We start from the raw sequence: 20,134 nt of genomic DNA, 5'->3' as shown, positions 1-20,134 counted from the left end.
CACATAATTAGTGCAAAACACTAACGATTAAAACGCAAACTCAACTAAAGTGCAGTAAATTTGAGCGTAATAAGCGACTAAAATACGTAATTATAGCCTATTATCAGATATCAATTGTTAATGCCATGTTTAAGACAATCATTTTGTAACCTTTTATATAATAGCATAAATAGAGGCATGAGATGTGATATGGGGTACATTTGAACACTTGATGAAATAAGGTTACTATGTTATTGTTTTATATTATTAGTTCGAGCTACATTTTTTAATAAAAGCCATATAATATAATAGTAACACAAGTTGAAGTGATTACACAAAATTAATTCTGGGTTCAAGGTCCTCAGAGAAGTAGATTAATATTAAACCTCAAATGCCATTTTTAGCAAATACAAGTATATTCTTATTTGCAAACCCCATTCTTCTTTTGTACTGTAAATTTCATTCTTAGTCAAGAAGATTTTAAATGAAGATACATGGTCGGATTGATATAGCTGACGTTAACTTGTTTGATAATAAGCTGTAGTAGTAGTAGTAGTTGTTGTTGTAATTTCGTTCTTACAACTATAGAAATGAAGCTAAAGAAGCCGAAGAGTGGAGTAATGCTCAATATTTTGTCAATCTAAAAACATTTACAGGAAGCCAGGAATCCCTGGTATTGTGGAAAAGTTAATATCAGATCTTGCAGTTGGATTTTCTGTGAAGAAAATGGCATTGGGGAGAAATGTGTGTGGGATTAGGGCTTGTCAAAACTACCTCATTTGGGAGGAAAAGAGTTGCCCTGCCGAATATTCGCGAAGCCTTGCCGCACGGTATCCGGGTCAGCACAGAAATTGTACTTAGTTTTATCTGACAATTTAGTCTACTTAATTTCATTGTTGCCTAATTGCCTATTATACAAGCCGTGATGCCTGAAGTGTTTGTTAGCATGCAATTTTCCACATTGTTTCCTTTACATTTGTTTTTTGAGCAGTTATTTCTTGTGAAGTTTCGGCTGGATTGTGTTGTTGAAAAAGATGTGATTTTGTCCCCATTCTGCAGATTATGATTGTGTCTGGAGTTTATTATGATGATCAGACGAGGCTGTTTTATGTATCAAGGGTACTTAGATGCCGTTTAGGCAGGTCCTACCCTTGCTAAATCGATGCCACCTTTAGTTGTCTTAGTCAAAATCAATGTGGATGGAGCAGTCAGTATTGGAGCTGCTAGGATTGTTTTTTTCGTTTGAGACCATGAAGGTAATAAATTAGCTTCACAATCACAGCATTTTTCTTTCAATATTGATGGTGAAATGATTGAAGCTTGGGCAACTTTGAAAGGAGTTACACTAGGTTGTATCTCTTTTTTTTATCGCTTGCTCCTGACCTGCTTGTAGTCAAATGTAATTGGTATGCAGCCTATTTGTGTTATATGATGAATTTCAACACATATAGAAAGCATGACATAGGAAATCGTGGTTCTCTTTGGAGAAGAACCAAAACAGCAGAGTTCCGCCTACTCAAAACTAAGACGAGGCATTGCGGGATGAATCAAACATTTGAATAAGGGTTGCTAAGCCAATAATTTCATCAAATGTTGGAGAAAGGGTTTTTTATTGGAATAGTCCAAGACTCTACATGTTTCGTTCTCACTACTGTTATCTATTGCTTTATCTCTGTTGAATATTTACTCAAGATTTCTTTTTGTGTTTTACAGGGACCCTCTAATTTGTTTGAGCCTTGCCTATGGTGGCTATAAACAAGTTTGAATGCGTATTTCCTTTAGGGCATGATTCGAAGATTTTAATCTTAAATGATATAAAGATGAGAGGAGAGCTAGGTCTTATTCCAATGTGAAATTACTTTTCTTGGTTATGCCACTATTCAATGTAACCCGACTTTCTTATAGGTGAACTACATTTTGGTTTTTCCCTCCATAAGATGAGCCTACTGTGATTTAGCAAAAGTAGCAGATGGTGACTAGGGTTGTCACTAGGTTAGACCTCTTTACCGAGCATAATTTATCTGATGTCCTCAGAACAATTTTTTTCTTATTAGTATCCTTTAAACATCTTATGTCAGAAATAACTGCAGCTTTCTTTCATTTTTTGCCTGCTACCACCTATATGCATTGATTCAGGTATTTGCCAAACATATGTGGAAAGTGTGTTGTGTGTATCTGTGGGTGAATCCGCCGAGCACAAACTCACTCTAGTCATTTCACATGTGGTTTAATATAGCCTGTGCTAGTGTGAAGTAGTGTTATGCGCTCATCCTTGAGCACACACTCATCCTATAGTCGTTTCAATTATGGTTTCATTTCATAGAGTCTGTAATTTTGAGAAGCAGTGTTATTGGCTAATCCTTATCCTTAATGGGTTGATCATAAATCTCAGTAGGCTAACAATTTTCCTTTCCTTACTTTGGGCTTTGTTTGATGATTATGTCTATGTCTATCTAAGTAATAATGAGAGGAAGGGCCTTAAATTGAGTAAGTGGTTGAATAAGGATCTTCTACAGAATAAATTGTACCTTGTGGAGTAACATGGATTTATAACATAGTCTAGAGCTATTAAAGTAACTTAGTATAAGAGGTGGTTCGCATACAAACTAAGTGGGTCATGTAGGCAAACATTCATCCTTCGCTCGAGTTAAACTTGAGAAAAATATAAGAGAAGGAATAAAAAGGGCAAAGGAAAAGGAAAAGAGAAACTGGATATGGCCAACTGAGCTTAACTCAGTACAGTTAGATTATATGTGGTTTTACCAGTAAGGTTGGGCTGAGTAGCTAAACCGTATGTTTCACTACTTCACTTGCAGATAAAATTACTTGCAAATAATGTTACTTCATTGGCATGTTGAAGTTTGTTTGTGAAGCTTTGGTTTAATTTGAACTTGACCTTTGATTAGATTGTAATTTTCCATTGCATTCCTTCCAAGTTGTTGGTTCTCCAGAACACTATTTTTCTCCCTTATCTCTTTTCTGTCTTTGTTAACTCTCAAGTGTATCCGCCCAAAAGTCGAAGTACAACTATGGTTACATAAGCTGTGTTTAATGTGGACTTTTCTTCTCATTTAGTAAACACCTTTTCCATCTGTCAGTAGAAATGTAATCTAACACTTCTACTTATTTTTGTGTGATTTTTTGGATCTAATAATTTATATGTTGTTTTGTGTAAAACTACTCATGTCCAAGCGATATGTTAATATTTTTGAACTTTTCTTCTCATTTGATAAGCACTTCTCCATCTGTCAATCTGATCGTTGAAGTGGATATGTATTCTAACACTTTTTACTTAATGTTTTCTGGTTTGATTATTCAGATCTATTGATTTGTATATTATTTCGTGTTAGATATATTTATTTCTTTGTGATATGATGATTTATACCCTTGTGATATGACTTGTTATTATGATAGAAGTTGACTTTGCTCTATATCCAGAGTCTAATGTCCTTAAACTGGATAGTAATTGATAAGTGCAAAGGGAAAAGGAATCTAGTGCACATGCATACAGGGTTGACCTTTGGTTTAGTTGAAGAAAATAAATATAATGGCAGGTTGAAACATTTAATTCCTAAATATAAAAACTATGATTAAGTGGAAACCAAAGAGAAGAAAGAAACTTTTAGAGGTTGTTTCAAACGTTTGATTTGTACCTCAGCTACTCTTCTTCTTCTTTCCCTTGCAATTTTAGTTTACAATAGTTTCTGTTATCACAACTTCTTAAAAATAAAAGTAGAGATGTCTTCAGACCAATATATGTTTGTAAAGAAAATTCATCCCCTTGAACGTCTGCAAGCCATTGAAAGACATTGGGGCTTCCTCTTGTCGCCGGGTATTGCAATTGAAGAAATCAAGTTCCTTAAAAGGGAATTCAAATTCCTTGATATTTTTCCCAGATTGCAGAGTTTTAACTATGAATGCGGCATGCAAGATGTCACACAGGAAGTGCAAACTCTGTTTGATGATGTTATAGTTGACCTCAACGAGATCTACAAGGATCCATATCCAAAAACAAAATTTGATCCCTTAATCTCTCAGGTGAAAAACAAGATTTGGATAACCAAGTTGGACATCAGAGCTAAATATTCTTTTCAGGAAACGTCATTATGGCCTTCAGCCAACAAGGACGGTGCTGCTACTTCCAAAATTATACTCGAATTTGTTGATGCAGTTGTTGAGATTCTTGGTGATCTAGTGCAGACTGATGATCCTAGTTCCCTACTTTATGTTCCGGAACCCAAGGACCAAATTAAAGAGATTTTAAAGGAGTTGAAGTTACTGAGATTTTTCGTCTACTTTGTTTCAATCAAATGCATAGAGCCTCAAAGCCGACATACTTTCTTTAGTCACGTTTTAATAGTGGCTGGCCACACAGCAATCGTTGTATGGTTGTATTTGGCTAGCCGTGGCAATAGAAATGATCAAGACTTGGCTCCAAGTGAAATGAATGCTTTGCTTTCTGATCTCATGCAAATGAAGATTAAGCCCATTCAGCCAGGCATCCGCAAAATCTATATTGATGTCCTGCAAGATTTGAAGTCGGCAATACAATCAGAAATGCATCCCAACATTCAAAACAAGCATGCAGCTGACAGTGGCTTTGTTGAGACTCTTGCGCACGATTTGGTGGAGCTACCAACTAGTAGTAATGCTTGTCAGGTATTTGTTTTGAATGATCAAATGGCAATCCTTCAGGAGATACTCAGCAACTTAAGAGACATTCTCATCCATCTGCCAACAGTAAATCTTGATTTTTGTCTTCAAGATATGGACACTGTTATTGTTGATGCCGGATTTCTAATTTACTCATTATATGATATCAAGGGGGAGAAGGAAGACACAATGTTGGAGGATATCAACCGAGCACTTAACCTTGATCTTCCGAGCAACATTGTGCCTATCAAGTCAATGATCTACCTCATCGTTCGAAAGGCATTTCCTAACTTGCGAAGGATTCATGGACTAGGCTATGTTGATTTTTTTTTAAATAACCTAAAGGAGTTCCAAGGCCGTTATGCAAATTCACTTGTTTTCATCAAGAACCAACTTCAAATTATTCAGAAGGAGCTTGAGAGCTTGCAACCTTTTCTAAAAGCTGTTGCAGAAGAGCAACACCATAGGTTCAAGACACTTCAAGTTTGTGCTACACAATTGATTAGCAAAGCATATGAGGTGGAATATGTAGTTGACGCAGCTTGTATAAGCAAAGAAGTACCTCACTGGTGTCTCAAGCATAAGCTCCTAGATATCATAGAGGAGATAACTCGTATCAAAGCAGAGGTAGCAGAGATTCCAGAAAAGCAATGGCACATGATACCATTGATACTTCCACTGTTCATACATCATCACAATTGGCATGGAATCAAAGCATAGCTGATGGATTTGGAGACGTGATACAAGAATTGAGAAGACGACTAATCAAAGAACCTAAACAGCTGGATGTTATCTCAATCGTAGGCATGCCTGGTCTGGGTAAGACAACTTTAGCCTGCAAACTCTATTATGACAAGTCAATTATCTCTCACTTTGATATTCGTGCACAATGTTGTGTGTCTCAAGTATATACATTTCGGAATTTATTACTAGCCATTCTATGTGATGCTATTGGCGAGGACTCTAAATATGAAAACAAGTCTACTAATGAATTAGCTGATGAGCTTCGTAGAACTTTACTACCCAAAAGATACCTTATCCTTGTTGATGACGTGTGGGAAGCTAGTGCATGGGATGATTTAAGGCCTTGCTTTCATGATGCCAAAAATGGAAGCAGAATCATTCTAACAACTCGACATTTTGAAGTTGCCAATTATGCTACATCTGTTAGTAAACCCATTCCTCTTCGTATGTTTAGCGATGATGAAAGTTGGAATTTACTAGAAAATAAATTGTTTGCTGAAGAAAGCTGCCCCCTTCCCTTTGAAGAAGTTAGGCAAGAAATAGCAAAAAAGTGTGGAGGGCTGCCTCTTTCAGTTGTTTTGATGGCTGGTATTCTGTCAAAGATGGAGAAGAAAGAAGAGAGTTGGAAAGAAGTGGCTGCGACATTAAGTTCCCACATACGCAGTGATTCAAAAGCTATTGTAGAACAAAGTTATCAGGATTTACCCTTTCATCTTAAGCCTTGCTTCCTTTATTTTGGAGCATTTTTAGAGGATAAAGTGATTTGACGTTTCAAAGTTAACAAGGTTATGGATATCAGAAGCATTTATTAAAAGTTGCGAAGGCAAGAATTTGGAGGATATAGCAGCAGGTTACTTGGAGAATCTTATTGGAAGAAATCTAGTGATGATTGCTGAGAGGGCCAGTTTAGATGGTAAAGTTGAAGCATGTCGGATTCATGATGTATTGCTCGAGTTCTGCAAGATAAGAGCAACGGAAGAGAATTTTCTACAGTGGATAAAATGGTAATATATACTGTACCAATTAGTGGTACTTTATTTGTTCAATTAATCAAGTATTTCGCGTTACATTTGGAAATTAATGTTATGATTTACTAGTTTAAATATTCACAGTGATATAATATTCAAGTTATATTTGAAAATCAATGTTATGATTTATCTAATTATATTTCCACAGGGATCAGAATGCCAATCCTTCTTCCTGTATTTACTCTTACAAGCAGCATGCTCATGGTCGCTTGGCCTTTAGTGATGTGGGTACTCTTGAAAAATGGAGCTCGTCTTGCTCACTTGTTGGCTCTATACTTTTCAGAAAAGATACCTTACTCCATTTGACAATTTCACGCATATTTCACAATTTCAAGTTTCTGAAAGTCTTGGATTTGGAGGGCACTGTTAATGTTGATTGTTTCCCGATTGAGCTAATTTTTTTTTTGAATTGGTAACTATTGTATATATTATAAAAATCAGTACATAGGTTGCACTGAAAACCAAATTTACATAGAGAGAATTTGAAGATATTCTAATTTAAAACCTAGCAGGATCCTAGTATGTCTATGATTGTCAATGTATCTTCTGTGTACATCTGTTTGCACCAAAAACAAAATAGAAGAATACAATTGAGTTTGATCTTCTGCAGTGGATTGCTTCTGTCTTCAAAACATCTAGTGTTCCTTTCCCTCCAGACTGTCCACCAAATACATGCCGGAACAGTCCTCCATCTATCTCTGCTAGTTGCTTCAGCTCCAGCTTCTTCCCAACTATAAATGACATCTTTAATCCTGTATGGCATTGACCATGAAATACCCCTAAGATTAATAAAGATTTTCCATAGATGGTCTGTAATCTTGCAATGTAGAAACAAATGGTTGACAGTCTCTGCACTCTCCCTACACAGAAAACATCTTGAACACAGTGATATTCCCCTTTTTATGAGATTATCCTGGGTTAAAACCGCTTCTTTTGCTAGTAGCCAAGTGAAGCAAGCTACCTTGTATGAAATCTTTGTTTTCCATATATGTTTCCAAGACCATGTGTCTACCTGTTGATTGTCATGATTCAAAATCTTATATGCATCCTTCACTCGGTAAACCCCTCTGTTGTGCCTCTCCCACCATATTGAATCCAAACCTTCTTGTAATCCTGTAAATGCTTCCAGCTCTTTGTAGAGGTCAGTTAATCTTGTTATCTCCTAGTCATTCAGCTGCCTTCTTAGAGCTATTTCCCATCCTTGACAACTCCTCATTTCAGCTACTGTCTTATGCTGGTTTTGTGCTAAACCGAACATATCTGGGTATCTTTCCTTTAAGCTTCCAATTCCTAACCAGTTATCATTCCAAAATGATGTGTTCCTTCCGTTGTTCACTCTTATGGAGGAGTGATTCTTCATTATTGGCCAAAGTTCTCTGATGGATTTCCACACATTTACTCCCTGTGATGTTCTGACTTTTTTTGACACCCAGTTGCTTTCTTCACCATACTTTGCTTTGATCACTTAGGACCATAAAGATTGGGGTTCTTTAGAGTACTTCCATAACCATTTAATTCTGAGAGCCTTGCTTTGGTTCTTCAAATTCCTTATCCCCATTCCACCTTGTTTTTTCTCCATTGTTAGCATCTTCCAATTGACTAAATGGAAGACCTTTTTCTCCTTATTGCCTTGCCAAAGGAATGTTCTTCGGAGTTTGTCCAATCTCTGTAAAACGCCTGCTGGAATTGGGAACAAAGACATCATGTAAGTAGGTAGAGAGTCTAATACTGAGTTGATTAGAACTAGCCTACCCCCAATGATAGGTACTGCGATTTCCATCTTGACAACTTCTTCTCACACTTTTCTATGACTGAATTCCAGATTTCTTTTGATTTGGACCTTGCACCAAGAGGCATCCCGAGGTAAACTGTTGGTAGGGACCCAACTTCTCTTCCCAATATCTGAGTCAGTTGCCCCATGTTGTTAACTTCATTAATGGGAAAACTATTGCTCTTCCTCCAGTTAATGTGTAATCCTGATACTCCCTCAAATAAAACCAAAATGATCCTTAAGAATCTAAGTTGTTCTTTTTCAGCATCACAAAAGACTAGAGTATCATCTGCGTATTGGAGATGTGTGATATCTAGATTGTTAGCCCCACTCCTGTTTACCTCAAAGCCTTTAACCCATCCACTGACTTTAGCCGTTTTGATCATGTTGTTCAATCCTTCCATAGCTATGATGAATAGGAAGGAGATAAAGGATCACCTTGTCTGAGACCTCTATGTGAATGAAAATAACCTTTAGGACATCCATTTATAAGAATGAAGAATTTCACAGTAGATATGCAAAATTTCATCCATCTAATCCATTTTTGCCCAAAACCCATTTGTTCTAACATTCTTAGTAGGAAGCTCCAGTTCACATGATCATAGGCCTTCTCGATATCCAATTTGCATAAGATTCCAGGTTCTTTCTTCTTTATTCTTGAGTCCACAGCTTCATTAGCAATCATCACTGCATCAATTATTTGTCTTCCTTTGATAAACGCCATTTGTTGAGCATCGACAATTTTCCCAACCACCCTCTTAAGTCTTTCAGTTAAGACTTTTGCGAGCAGTTTGTAGAAGCTCCCTATAAGACTGATCGATCAGAAATCTCTCAATTCTTTCGCACCCGTCTTCTTTGGAATCAAAGCTATATATGTTGCATTGAAGCTTTTCTCAAACATCTCATGTGAATGGAAGTTGTTAAAAGCCGCCATGATATCTTCCTTCAAAATGTCCCAGCACTTTCTGAAAAAACCCATTGTGTATCCATCTGGCCCTGGAGCCTTGTCACTTGCACACATCTTCAGACTGCTCAGCACTTCTTGTTCCTCAAAATTACTCTGTAAAGACTCCCTTTCTGATTCAGAAATGCTTGAACTATTTTCGAAATTGACTGTTGGTCTCCACTGTTCAGGTTCTGTGTAAAGCTCCTTGTAGAATTCAATGATCTCGTCCTCTATTCTTCCTGGATCCTCGATTACTTCATGTCGAATCATTATTTGGTCAATGTTGTTGTTTCTCTTGCGTGCATTTGCAGTCCGATGGAAAAATTTTATATTCCTATCCCCTTCTTTGAGCCACAAATCTCTTAATTTTTATCTCCATGCCAATTCTTCATTCTTGAGTTGCACCACAATCTCCATTAGAGTGGCTGCTTTCCTGACTGATTCCTCCTCTGTCAACGCTCTTAGTTGTTGCGTTGTCTCAAAATCTGCTAGTTTACTTAGCAATTTTGATTTCTGCATTCCCAAATTGCCTTTGTAACTTCTGCTCCATCCTTTTAGCTTGGCCTTGAGAGCTTTTAACTTGCAAGCTAAAATGTAATCAGGTCTTCCTGAGAATTCAAAAGATCCCCACCACTCTCTAATTCTGTCCTCAAAGCCTTCCACATTCAGCCACCAATTTTCAAACTTAAAGTATGATTTAGCTTGTTCCCACGCACCACAGTCTAGAGCCACAGGTGAATGATCCGAAATCAACCTTTGTTGGATAGATTGCTTGATGTTTCTGAACCTTGCATCCCATTCTTCTGAGATGAGAAATCTATCAATTCTTGACGCCGCTGTATGATTGAACCAAGTATAGTTTCCTCCTTCAAGTCGAAGATCTATCAACTCCATATCTTCTATACAATCCGAAAACTCCACCATCGCCCTGGACCTCCTTGAACATTCCCGTTTTTCAGAAGGGTACCTTGTAACGTTAAAATCGCCACAAACCGCCCAAGGACCTTCCATCAATCCCCTCACTGCACCAATTTCTCTCCATACTTTTTTCCTTTCTATTCTACAATTTGGAGCATACACTCCTGTTATGTGACATTGAAAGTTCTGTAGAAGAGCGTCAAACTTGCACGTCAAAGTGTATGCACCAGTCTGTAACACCTCCCCTTTCCATACTCTGCAATCCCATAACAACAAAATCCCCCCTCTCGTGCCGCTAGCTTCTAAACATGCATACCTCACCCATCTACCACCCCATATTTGCCTGACTATTTCCTCGATATCCCCCTCGACTTTTGTTTCTTGCATGCAAATAATGTCTGCCCTCCAATTCTGCACTTGACTTTTTATTATCTCCCTTTTCTTCTTATCGTTTAAACCCCTTAAATTCCAGGAAATTACTTTTATAATCATATAGAAATGATTGATAGATCTCTTCCCCTACTCCTTTTCCCATCACTCTTGAATTTGACATCGAAAGTAGTTAACCCTTTTAATTCCAGTGATCCTTTGAATCTTTGTTTCTTCACCTCCGACTCTGTCTCCACCCTTCTTACCTTTCTGCAGCTGTCAATTTGCATTAGCAACTCCAGTGCTTCTTCTTCATGTCCTTGAAAATCTACTCCAAACATTTTCCCCAATTTGATCATATTTTGATGGACCCATATTGTTGCATCCATGTCTTTATCCAGTGATGGAATGTGCTTGCTGAACCGCTATAGGATTCACCTCCTCGATTTCCCACTCTTGAATAGAGCTAAGTTGCTTTAGGTGTTCCACAGTACTTCCCACCTGATCATTCCCCATCTCTGAGTTTATGCTTCGCTCCCCTTCCTTCTGTTCCAATCTTGGCAAAACTGCTCCACCTTCTGGCTGATTGCAACTGGTAATTGTTTCCTTTTGCATACTTTCTAGATTCACATTAAGGATTTGGTCCCCTGGAGAGGACTCTTTTGCCCCCGAGTAAGAGGGTCCTCCCATTTCCTCAATATAAGGCTTCAGCCCAGTATCATCAGATATCTCACACGAGAGGTCATTAAAAATGACTTGCGCAGCCATATCGGGGTCATAGGATTTCAGCTTGTCTTTTGACACTTTACTGCTCTGATTCATCGAGGTTGAACCTTGTGTAAATTGTCCATTTGCCTTTCCTTTACCAGTGTTCAGCTCATACCGTGTCTTTCTTTCAGCCCAGATTGGGATGAAAAATTTGGTACCATTTCTTTCAATCCCCACCTCATTGGGAGTCTTTCTGCCATCACCAGCAATTTTGATTCTTGCCCACTTAAGATGGTTTTTGAGATCAGTTTCTTCTTCTGTAGCTAACCATCCCCCGCAGAGATCTCCTATTTCTTTGAAGATCTTTTGTGACCATAGATGTAAAGGAATCCCCATGGCTCTAATCCAGCATGTTTCCTCAATTTGTGAGTTTGGAATGCAACCGGCATTATGATTCCACCATTCCAAATGAAGCTTGAATTTTTTCCATCTCCATTCTCCTTGCACAATCTGCTCTGCCATGAATCTGTTTGGAAATTCGAAAAGAAACATGTTTCCTATCATTTCATATATATTAACTCTGTATGCTTTGTTCCATGAAGCACTCGCCCATCGCCTTATGTCTGCTAAAGTGGGTCTCTCATTGATTTCTTTCCCAAAAGACCCGATAATGCATCTTTTTAGTAGGCCTGTGTCCTCTCCTCCAGTAGGTTCCATAACAGAGATTTTCCCATTGTTCGTGTTGATCCTTGCCTCTCGAAGTGTATTGGACTGCCATTTACTCTCCTTAACTACTTGTGCATATGGGAGATTTTCCACAGTGTTTCTGGGTGGTGCTATGGAAATCAGCCTGGTGGTCTGATAGATGAATCTTTCTATCTTAGCTGCTATGTCTTTCCAGCCAGAGTTCAGAGTTAACTCTGGGAGTATTATCACTGACCTCCCTTCTCCCTTCAGTGACAGAATACTCATATATCTTCCATGAGCGTTATATTTCCTAGTACAGAAATGTTCTGTCATTTGTTCCTTGTACTTCCATCTCTTCACTAGATTGTTTTGATCTGTCGAGGCTTCATTAAGTGCAAAGCAGATCCATTCCATTGCCTTTCTGCCCATGGATGATCTTCTCATCATGTTGCGACTTCTCTCAACCCATTCAAACCATGTGTCTTTGTTAGAGTTCCATCTGGTGATGTCAAAAGATTTGAATCCTGCGTTGAAATATATCCTGTTGTCTCCCATATTGTACTAAACCAGCTGCTCAGCTTATGAAAGTTAAAGTTTGTTTGGAAGTTATCCCAGTGAGCTAGAAAACTCGGCAATGTAAGAGGTAAAACCAGAACCAGAAATCTGGAAGGTTCCTACCACCGGAAAAATAAAAGTTGTCGGAATTCAGAAAGGATTATATGGTTGTGGTCGGAAATCCCCATTGAGTGTACTGTCTAAAAGATTTTTTTTGAAAAAGTGGCCGGAAATGTGCTCACGCGCCGGCGCGTGGCATTGTTCTCGCCGGCGACTGGCTGCGCGTGGGGGCGCGTGCGGATGATTTATCGGAGCTATTTTCAGAATGGTGGTCGGAATTTGATCGGCGCTTTAATGGTGTTTATGGATTCTCAGAATACCTTGTTCTCAGGCTCCTCGGGGAGTGTGCCTGAGAGCTTTAAGAAAGAAGAGAGAGAAAATATATTTTTTCCGATTGAGCTAATTTACTTGAGGTATTTTTCTGCAAGATATGTTCTGCAGTCAATTCCATCATCCATAGTCAATCTTTGGAATCTGATATTAAATGGTAGTGGAGGAAAGTTGTCATTACCCTTTACAATATGGAAGATGGTTAAACTGAGACATCTACATGCCTCTCCGTACTTCATTATAAATAATGCAGAAGAATCACTTGAGGACTCCTCAGAACTTTATGATTTAAAGACTCTTTCCTTTCCATGTTTTTCTTGTGTGGACGATGCACATTTGATGCTGAGAAAAACACCTAATCTACGGGAACTGACATGCAGAATCAAGGGTATTAGCAGAGATCAGCTACCTGTATTGGATTTTCCACCACGACTTGAAACGCTACACATCCATCCTACGCTCGCAGAATCCCAATGTGGATACCCTATATGCATTTCCGCATCAAATCTAAAGAAATTGACAGTAACACTTTTTAGATTGGGCCTTGAGCACTTATCAAACATTGCTCAGCTTCAGAACCTTCAGGTGCTAGAATTGCTTTCTGTTAAATTTGAGGATGGAAAATGGGAAGTGAGAAATGAAGAGTTCCCTCCGCTCAAAGTCTTGAAACTATCGAATGGTTACTTTAAAGAATGGACTGTTGCCGATGATGCCTTTCCTAATCTTGAACACTTGGCTTTGCATCAATGTTTCGATCTTAAGGAGATCCCAACATGTTTCGGAGACATCTGTTCCCTCCATTGAGGTACGAGAATGCAACGGATTTGTTGACAAGTCAGCCAGGGATATTTGGGAAATACAATTTGAAGATTATCAAAATACTAATTTCGAGGTCTTTATTCACAAGTCCATGGCACACAAGGATAACAATTCGGATTACGGTACTCTACTGAAAATTCCTACCACATCCATAACTCACTTTTATACTCTGATAGATGCATTCTCCTTACTATAACTTGCCTGTTACTATTTACTTCATTCCATCTGTTTGACACCTTGTTTAAAGCTTTAGTATTACCTATTTAGTATTTTATTTTTAAAGGTAAAAGTTCTTGAAATAGAAGTACTATAAATTAAAAATATGATTTTTTCTATGTTGCTCGGACTCTCCAAAAATATCGATGGGTGCATGTCGGATCCTCCAAAAATAGTGTATTTTTGGAGGATCCGACACGGGCGCGGCAGATGTTTTGGAGAGTCCGTGCAACATAGGATTTTTTAGCAATAAAGATGATAAACACAAGAAATCCGAGACTATATAGTTTCTATCAATGTAAACAATTAACTAGAAAATTCCTTCATCATAAATATTTTTTTGTCAAAACAGACACATATGATTGGTTATGAAAATGATCTACAAAGCAAGGCGGAGGAGCTGGTAACCGGAAGCCGAAACTTTAAGGTTTTTTGTTTATTCTCAACTAGTGGTGTTCATTTTATTTTCAATTTGATTTTGTTTTGTTGATTTTCGTTTTCGAAAATATGTTTTAGAAACATAATTAAATAATTAAATAAATATATGCTCTCTCTAGCAGTTTAAACTTTTAGATGAGATGGTCACACAATTCAACATATATCAGAGCAGGCAAAGGTCCTGAGTTCGAGCCTCAATGCTAATATGCTATCCACTATAAAAAAAATCGCGTGCTTGACCCATGAAAAATAATCAGACTCGCATGTCAAGGGGCGTGGTAGAGACATAATTAGACTCGCATGTCAATGGGCCAAGCCCATTGGTGGCCACATGGCCTAACACTTAGAAATACACATACAAAAAAGAAGTAAAGCAACTAATAAGGAAAACCAGAGAAAGGATAAGCAACACCTTTTCAGCCATTTAAGGACAAGTGCATGCCTGTGTTGAACTATATATAATTAGGCAGATTGATTTAAAATGTTTGTTCTTTTATGACATACTAAGCTTTCATAGGCATCTTTAATACTGTTAGGCATGATCCAGGCTACTTGTGAAGCCGATTGGAGCAGAGGTTATGGACGGAAAGAACCCTGAAATGGTGGGACCCTCTTCCTCAATGACTGTGGATGAGAAGGGGATGTTCATGTAGGAGGAGGACGATGAGGTGGTGAATGAGGAGGTGCTACTAATTGGCAGAGGAGAGTGCAGGATTTGCCAGGAGGAGGATTCTTTGGACCTATATTGCTCGAACTCTCCAAAAATGTCGTCGGGTTCATGTCGAATTTTTCAAAAGTAGTGTATTTTTGAAGAATCTGATACGTGTGCGGCAGTATTTTGGAGAGTTCGCACAATATAGCTTTGGACAAGTTGGAGAGCCCATGTGCTTGCAGTGGAAGTCTCAAGGTGAAGTCTTTAACTCTCTTGATCTTTTTTGTTGTATGATATGGGGATACCATTTACGATTAGGAGTAGTTTGGTAAGTGGTGTGGGTTTGGATGGTGTGAGAAATAGAATATGAGATAGAAATGAAAGAGTGCATTCATTTGATTATTCTCCTAAGCTATTGGGTGTTAAATAGTACATGCACCTTATTTAAACTAGGAAAGAAATGGAGGCTACATAATTATGATACACCAATGCCTCCCTAATTGATGCTAACTAATACACACAATTTTCTTAACACTCCTTTTCAAGCTGGTACATATAGGTTGTGTGTACAAAGCTTGTTACAAATGTAATTAATTCGAAAACCGGTACGGAACTTAGTGAAAATATATGCAAGCTGATCATTTGACTTCACGAACTTTGTGACAATGTATCCCGAGGGTATCGTTTCTTTTACAAAATGACAGTCGATCTCTATGTATTTAGTTCTCTCGTGAAACACCGAATTTTGATGCAATATGAAGAGTTGCTTGATTATCACACACAAGTTTCATCTCACTAATTTGTCCAAAATTCAATTCTTTTAGCAGTTGTTTGTTTGATCCAAAAATCCAATTCAGGAACTGAGATGCAAATTCAAGCCTTTTAGAGCGTGTTCAAAGTCATCTGTTGCCTGTTTTGGATTTTCCAGCACGGCTTGAGAAGCTAGACAGTTTTGGTTCGATACCTTCATACCTCGGTGCATCAAATCTTTAAAATTTGACATTAAGCTCTTGTGGACTGTGCCTTCATCAGACATTTTTCAGCTTCAGAATGCACTTGAACTGAGAACCGTTAAATTTGGAAAAGTTTGGAAAGTGAGAAATGACGAGTTCCTTCAACTCAGTCTTAAAACCAGAATACTTGTTACAATGGACTGTCGCTGATGATGCCGTCCCTAACCTTAAACGCTTGTTTCTGTTATTGCAAAAAGCTTAAGGAGGATCCGTCTTGGTTTGAAGACATCTCTTCTCCAAAGTACATTGAGGCAGAGAACTGCAGCGAAATTTTTTGGTCAGTCAGAGAATTATACACTACTAAAAAAATAAAACTATATTCAGTCGTTTGTTTATGTATATGTCGTAGCTCTAAATATTTTAGGCAGCACTTACAACTACTTTTTGAGCTATTAACTCGTTATGGTATTTCTTTTAACAGACTGATGAGTTTATAGCTGGAGCAATTTGGAAGATCAATATGTAATATTTTTATTAGTTACTCCATTTCTTTAATGGATTCTGTAAAATTATTCGTCAGTTGCGTGCATTGTAAGCTACATTTCAAGTTTAACACAGGAGCAAATTATTCAATCCTTAATATTTGGTGCAAGTCATTAGATTTTGTCTCCTTGAGGTGAATGGTTTCCCCCTTTTCCTTTTTTCTTATGAGTTATAATGCTATGTTTGTGCTACTTATGATTTCACCAAAATGCTGTATAAAATTTTGAATCTAAACTTATTGAAGGTCCACATTGACAAAATAATGTGGACTTACTTAGCCAGTTGTGCAACTAAAATAAATGTGGAGTGAAACCATTAGTTTCAATGCGTCAGATCTGAAGCTTAGTTGTTCTGCGTCTTCCCCTTTGCAGCTGAAGTTCATTCACAGTTTCTTTGAATCACAGCTCCTTTAAAAGATGTCTTCCAACGAATATCTGTCTTCAAACGATCGTCTTTTTGAACGTCTGCAACAACTTGATGATATTTCAGACCACCATAGTCAAGTTGTTAAAAAAGGAATTTAAATTTCTGGATATTTTTCTCAGCTTGCATAGCTTCACAGAGGAAACTAACATGCCAGATGCCTATCAGAAGTCAGAAAGTCCAAGCTCTGCTGCGCTAATTGGCTTTTAAAGCTCCAAGCCGGGGCGGAGCTAGACCCTCCGCTTACGGGTTCGGCCGAATCCAGTAGTTTTTGTGCAAACTTGTATTTGTCTTGTGAAATTCGTGGAATATATACAAATTATTGTTTTAGAACCCAATAACTTAAAAGAACTAGAATCTCGAACCCATAAGCTTCAAATCCTAGCTCCGTCTCTATCTCCAAGGTCTGCTTAGCCGAGTACTTTGATTTTTATACCTCTAGCTCTAAGGTAAAAAATAAGATTTGGTTGACTAATGGAAATTAGAACCAAATACTCCTTTCCCAAAATATCATTAAAGTCACTATCAGCCGACAAGAATGGTATTGCTATTCCCAAATTTGTAAACGAATTCATTGATACTGTGGCGGACAATCTTTATGAACTAGCGGAGATTGATGAGCCTTGTTCATTTCTTTATGTCTCGAAAACAATAGGCGATGTTTCATACCGAGAAATTCCTCTGACGACCCAGGCGGTGCACAAGTAACCTCTGCTTGATGACACCCCTTACAAAATCCATATCCGGGAAGAACTGCCTCCACTGCATTAGGGGGCGCGTTTTGGGGGTTTGGCTGGGCGAACTCTTCGTCATTTGAATAACTACTATTATCCGCAAATAGGCCTACACCGAATGACGGCCAACTGGGGCCTCCACTGCTACCCCCAGGTTTCCTTCAGACCCAGACATTCCCCTCCCCCCCACACCCCCGATGCATGAAGAAATGGAGCGATAGCCCTTTGAAGTTCATCCATAAAGAGATATCCAAGCGATGCTTTCGTCTGATTTACTTCAAAAAGGTTTATAGAGACTCGGGATGAATGTCATCATGTTAATTTCTTCTGTCACATTAGCTGCGGCCGGCCACACATCAATGCTTTCCTGGTTGTATTTACCATGGCATTGCGGAAGAAATCAAGACTTGGTTCCGCGGGAAATAAATGTTTTGCTTTCTGATTTCTTGCCAGTGAGCGTTAAGCCCATTCAGCCATGCATTCGTAAGATCTATGTTGATGTCCTGCAAGCTTTAAAGTCAGGAAATACAATCAGGATGTTATACCAGCATCCACAATGAGCATTTTGGTGACAGTGAAGTCAACTTTGAAAGTACAAGGGGGGTGGGGTGAATTGTATATTTTTAAACTTAATCGTTTAGTTGACTAGTTTATCAAGTAGTCGACTAGATGTAATAATCTAACAGTTATAATGACAGAAAGTAACTGCAGAAATTAAAGACACCGGAATTTTATACCGGTTCGGATTCAATGTAAATCCTAGTCCAGTCCCATTGGGTTGCAAGTGAGTTCTCTTTAGTAAATGCATTTCTCCGAGTACAGTGGAATTGATTTGACAACACAGTTCCTCTAACACTCGTTTTTTTTTTTGAAACAATGTCTCACCAGTGTTATACTCTCCTTGGTGTAGGGCTGGGTATAAATTCTTTGATGAAAGTCGAGACTTGACAACCCAAGAGATTTGATACTTGGAAAGAGATTGATTCTTTCCAAGAATAAGATAGCTAGCTGTTGCTTCTTCCTTGATTTCTTCCTTTAACAGATGTATGCAATGCTTGCTCCTTGATTGTTGGTTCTTCCGAAATTAACAGCTTATCAATCTCTACAAGATCTTCGATCCTCCGGATATGGTGGTCGTGATTCATGCCTTAATTTTAGGCTTGCTTGATTCTTTCCATCGTAGCTGTCCATTAATCTTCGCTGATTGAGTTCCTTCCTTAGGCATCCAGATTTGGTGATTGGGTTATAATCTTTGCTGATTGATTTCTTTCCTTAAGTATCAAGATTAACTTATAGCATCTTCTTGATTCCTTAATTTCCTGCATAGATATATTATTTGCATCATTAATACTGAATCTAACAATCTCCCCCTTTTTGACGATGACAAAATAATATATAGGTGTAAAAACTAGTTAACTTCCCTGTGTTTTACTCCCCCTCAATGTATGTAGTTGACTAGTCCATGATGCTCCCCCTCAGTTCATACAGTTGACTAGTCCATGGTAGAGTCGACTCCTGCCATCAAACTGTACCTGTACAGATACAACATATACTCTTTCTCCCCCTTTTTGGCATCAGCAAAGAGGGAACAAGCCAAGAACTAAACAGAATATAGAGCATTGAAACAGGAGAGTTATAGGTAATATCCAATGGCTGGGAAACAACCCACAAAAAACAGCACAGCGAAAAAAACCAAATTATCCAAAGGCTGAGAACATAGCCCATAACCAACACAACAAAAAATTTATCTTAAACAACCACGCTAATGGCGCAGAAAATAAGTAAGGGTGTTGCAAATGGCCTCATTCAATTGTTCAAAGCTGGCATTTGCTGAGATGCTCACTCCATCCAACCTGTCATAAATTTCCCTGAAGGCTTTGACAACATTCTCCCTAACTCTGAGAACAACAACTCTAATTTTGGACACATCAGACCCTATTTCTTTGGAAATGGCATGAATGTCACCAACAGTAGACTGAGTGGCTGTGAGAAGATTTTTGATTTCAAAGAGTTGAGAGTCAATGGCACGAAGCTTGTCACCAAGATCAGGACTATCAGGACTGGGATGAGGAACAGAGGGTGAAGGTTTGGGCTCTAGAGGGGCATGCTTTGCTTCACTATCATGCTTCTTAACCCAGGAGCCCTTTACACTCACATATCCTATACTAGCAAAGGCTCTAGAATTATAAGACTTTAAAACAGTGATGAAGGGATAGTTGGATAGGAAAATTTGATGAGCTTCCAAAATGTGAGTGATTGCCATGCCATAGGGTAAACTGGTGGGATCTTCAGCACTCTCGATCATGAAATTTATAACCCAGGAGGAAAGCTTGATTTTGAGTTTGGTCACAAGGCAATAAATGAAGAAGGTGTCTCTTTGAGAGAAAGTTGAAAAGGAACCAGTACGAGGAAGCAAAGTAGTTGCTACAATGTGGGCCAGAACTCGAGTTTCGAAACTAACATCACTGGGACCTAACTGGTTTGGAAGGGAGTCAGAGGGACACTCAACAATACACTGTTTGGCTTAGTCAAAGAAAATTTCAAAGTCATCAGGCCAAGTGTTTTTAAACAGCGTAAGAAAACCAGAACAACGACACTGAAAGAGCGA

The 20,134-nt window shown here is 38.4% G+C and overlaps 1 protein-coding gene and 1 pseudogene across 1 annotated transcript; one reads left to right on the top strand and one right to left on the bottom strand.

Annotated features, from left to right (window-relative positions):
- The first annotated feature begins 298 nt into the window (after window positions 1-298).
- Window positions 299-7,199, top strand: LOC107777376 (late blight resistance protein R1-A-like; annotated as a pseudogene).
- A 2,291-nt stretch (window positions 7,200-9,490) lies between these two features.
- Window positions 9,491-10,426, bottom strand: LOC142174293 (uncharacterized). The gene has a single exon (XM_075240078.1). The coding sequence runs from the start codon at window positions 10,424-10,426 to the stop codon at window positions 9,491-9,493; it is 936 nt and encodes a 311-aa protein (XP_075096179.1).
- Window positions 10,427-20,134: the final 9,708 nt, after the last annotated feature.

The sequence above is a fragment of the Nicotiana tabacum genome, chromosome 20, assembly GCF_000715075.1.
Source record: "Nicotiana tabacum cultivar K326 chromosome 20, ASM71507v2, whole genome shotgun sequence".
NCBI lineage: Eukaryota > Viridiplantae > Streptophyta > Magnoliopsida > Solanales > Solanaceae > Nicotiana > Nicotiana tabacum.
Note: the sequence above shows the minus strand (reverse complement) of the source record. Positions and strands in the feature narration are given on the sequence as shown.